We start from the raw sequence: 1,689 nt of genomic DNA, 5'->3' as shown, positions 1-1,689 counted from the left end.
CATTTGGCTGGGCAGATGGGATGGGGCCATGGGTGGCCAGGATCACAGAATAGAATCAATTGTGACCCTCTACCCCGTGCCAGGTCAGTACCCCAGTGCTGGGCCAGATCAGCACCCCACCCCTCTCCCCCCGCAGCAGCTCACCAAAATTCCATAAATGGCCCTCCAGACCAAATAATTGCTCACCCCTGATTTAGATGGCTATTTTCCCATACTATGCCTTAATACACACAAATACTCACAATCATATAACAGTCAACAACAATGGAATTTGGAAGTAAATTTATTATTTTCAGATGCAAGAGCAGACCTGTTATGTAGTATCAGTGGCCCTGCATATAATAGATCTAACATTAAAAAATTAAGACCTAGACAGAGCTGTCATGTGAACATGGGGAACATTTATACAACTGCAGCATCCATTACATCAAAGGTAACAAGGTCTGCCAAAGACAACCAATAAGGACTAGTATACTAAAAAGTAGTGTCACCCTGATAACATCAGACAATAAGCTGACATTTAGACTGGCATCTTATGATCTAGAATAAACAATTGTGAAATTTCAAGTGTGCTAGGAAAATGAAAACAATTATTAATTTATTTCAAGTTACAAGAAACAATGACAATTATGTTTAATACAGCCTCCAACTAGTTATGGCAAGTCTACAGCCATATTTTCTCTGAAGGCTTGTTCAAATGATAGTTTTACAATATTAAAAATAAGCTTTAAAAATATTAAAGAAGTTAGACTTCAGATTTTTTAAGAAGAAAAGAAGTACACTTACAGCCGTTCAAGTTGCTTTAGATCCTGAAAAGCTCCACGTTCTATCACACTGATTTGATTTTCTTCCAAATGCCTGTGATAACAGAAATACCGATTGTTAATCATAATAATAGAATAAAATATTATCTAGATAGAAAGTTCTCTCATTTCTTTTCATGTTTTTTTAAAGTGAAGTTTACAGCAAATATCAGTTACACGAAAAGTGAGAGTGATAAAAGAGACCTCTACAGAATACAACTATTTGGTATCTTTCCATGATCAGAAGATACAAATTTAAGATCTAGAAAGCACAAAAAACTGCTAAATTTCACATGGCTACATATTGTATTAGAAATGATAAGGCTGGTAACCACATAAGTGTTTTTAAATTTTTATAATCCAAGCCAATTAATATTTTGTATAATGGGTTTGTTTATAGGCCAAATTCTACCACCACTACTCCATTAATTTATATATTCTATATAAGGATAGAGGAATGAGGCCTTCAGTTGACATCAGGTGATTAATGCATGGCACTGAATCAAGACCAAGCATTAAGACTACTTGTACATTGCATGTGAACAAGTTGTCAGACTTGGCTAGAAGTGGCTCATAAGTTAGTTGATTCCCACTCGTCTGAACTTCTAAAGCATGCAAATATCCAGCAGTTTGTGGCTACTGAAAACAGTCTATCTGCAGTATGAGTTACTGAAAGAGGTGCCAAACAAAGGGCTGAACTCCTGTTTTCCACACCATGTCTCCCACTAACTTCAACAAGACTTCAGAGAGGTGGAGGTACCAGACAACACTGGATACAGAACAGGTATGAGGAACAGCCAGACTCCAAGTACAAAAGCAGTCCCTCGGTAAGGCCTGAAGAGAGGGAGTACAGAAGCCAGTGGATCCTTTTAAGACAACTTTCTGG

At 37.4% G+C, this 1,689-nt stretch overlaps 1 protein-coding gene across 3 annotated transcripts in view; it reads right to left on the bottom strand.

The window, feature by feature from the left end:
* The window catches only part of SLIT3 (slit guidance ligand 3), a 938,430-nt gene that overhangs the window by 902,793 nt on the left and 33,948 nt on the right, over positions 1-1,689 (bottom strand). For all 3 annotated transcript variants that reach the window (XM_019534858.1, XM_019534861.1, XM_019534859.1), the window contains exon 3: positions 787-858. In XM_019534858.1, coding sequence (XP_019390403.1) covers positions 787-858 — 72 coding nt within the window. The remainder of the gene's footprint in view (positions 1-786; positions 859-1,689) is intronic.

This window comes from Crocodylus porosus, unplaced genomic scaffold (assembly GCF_001723895.1).
Source record: "Crocodylus porosus isolate Cpor-Errol unplaced genomic scaffold, CroPor_comp1, whole genome shotgun sequence".
Taxonomy (NCBI): Eukaryota; Metazoa; Chordata; order Crocodylia; family Crocodylidae; genus Crocodylus; species Crocodylus porosus.
This window is presented reverse-complemented; position numbering and strand designations above follow the sequence as displayed.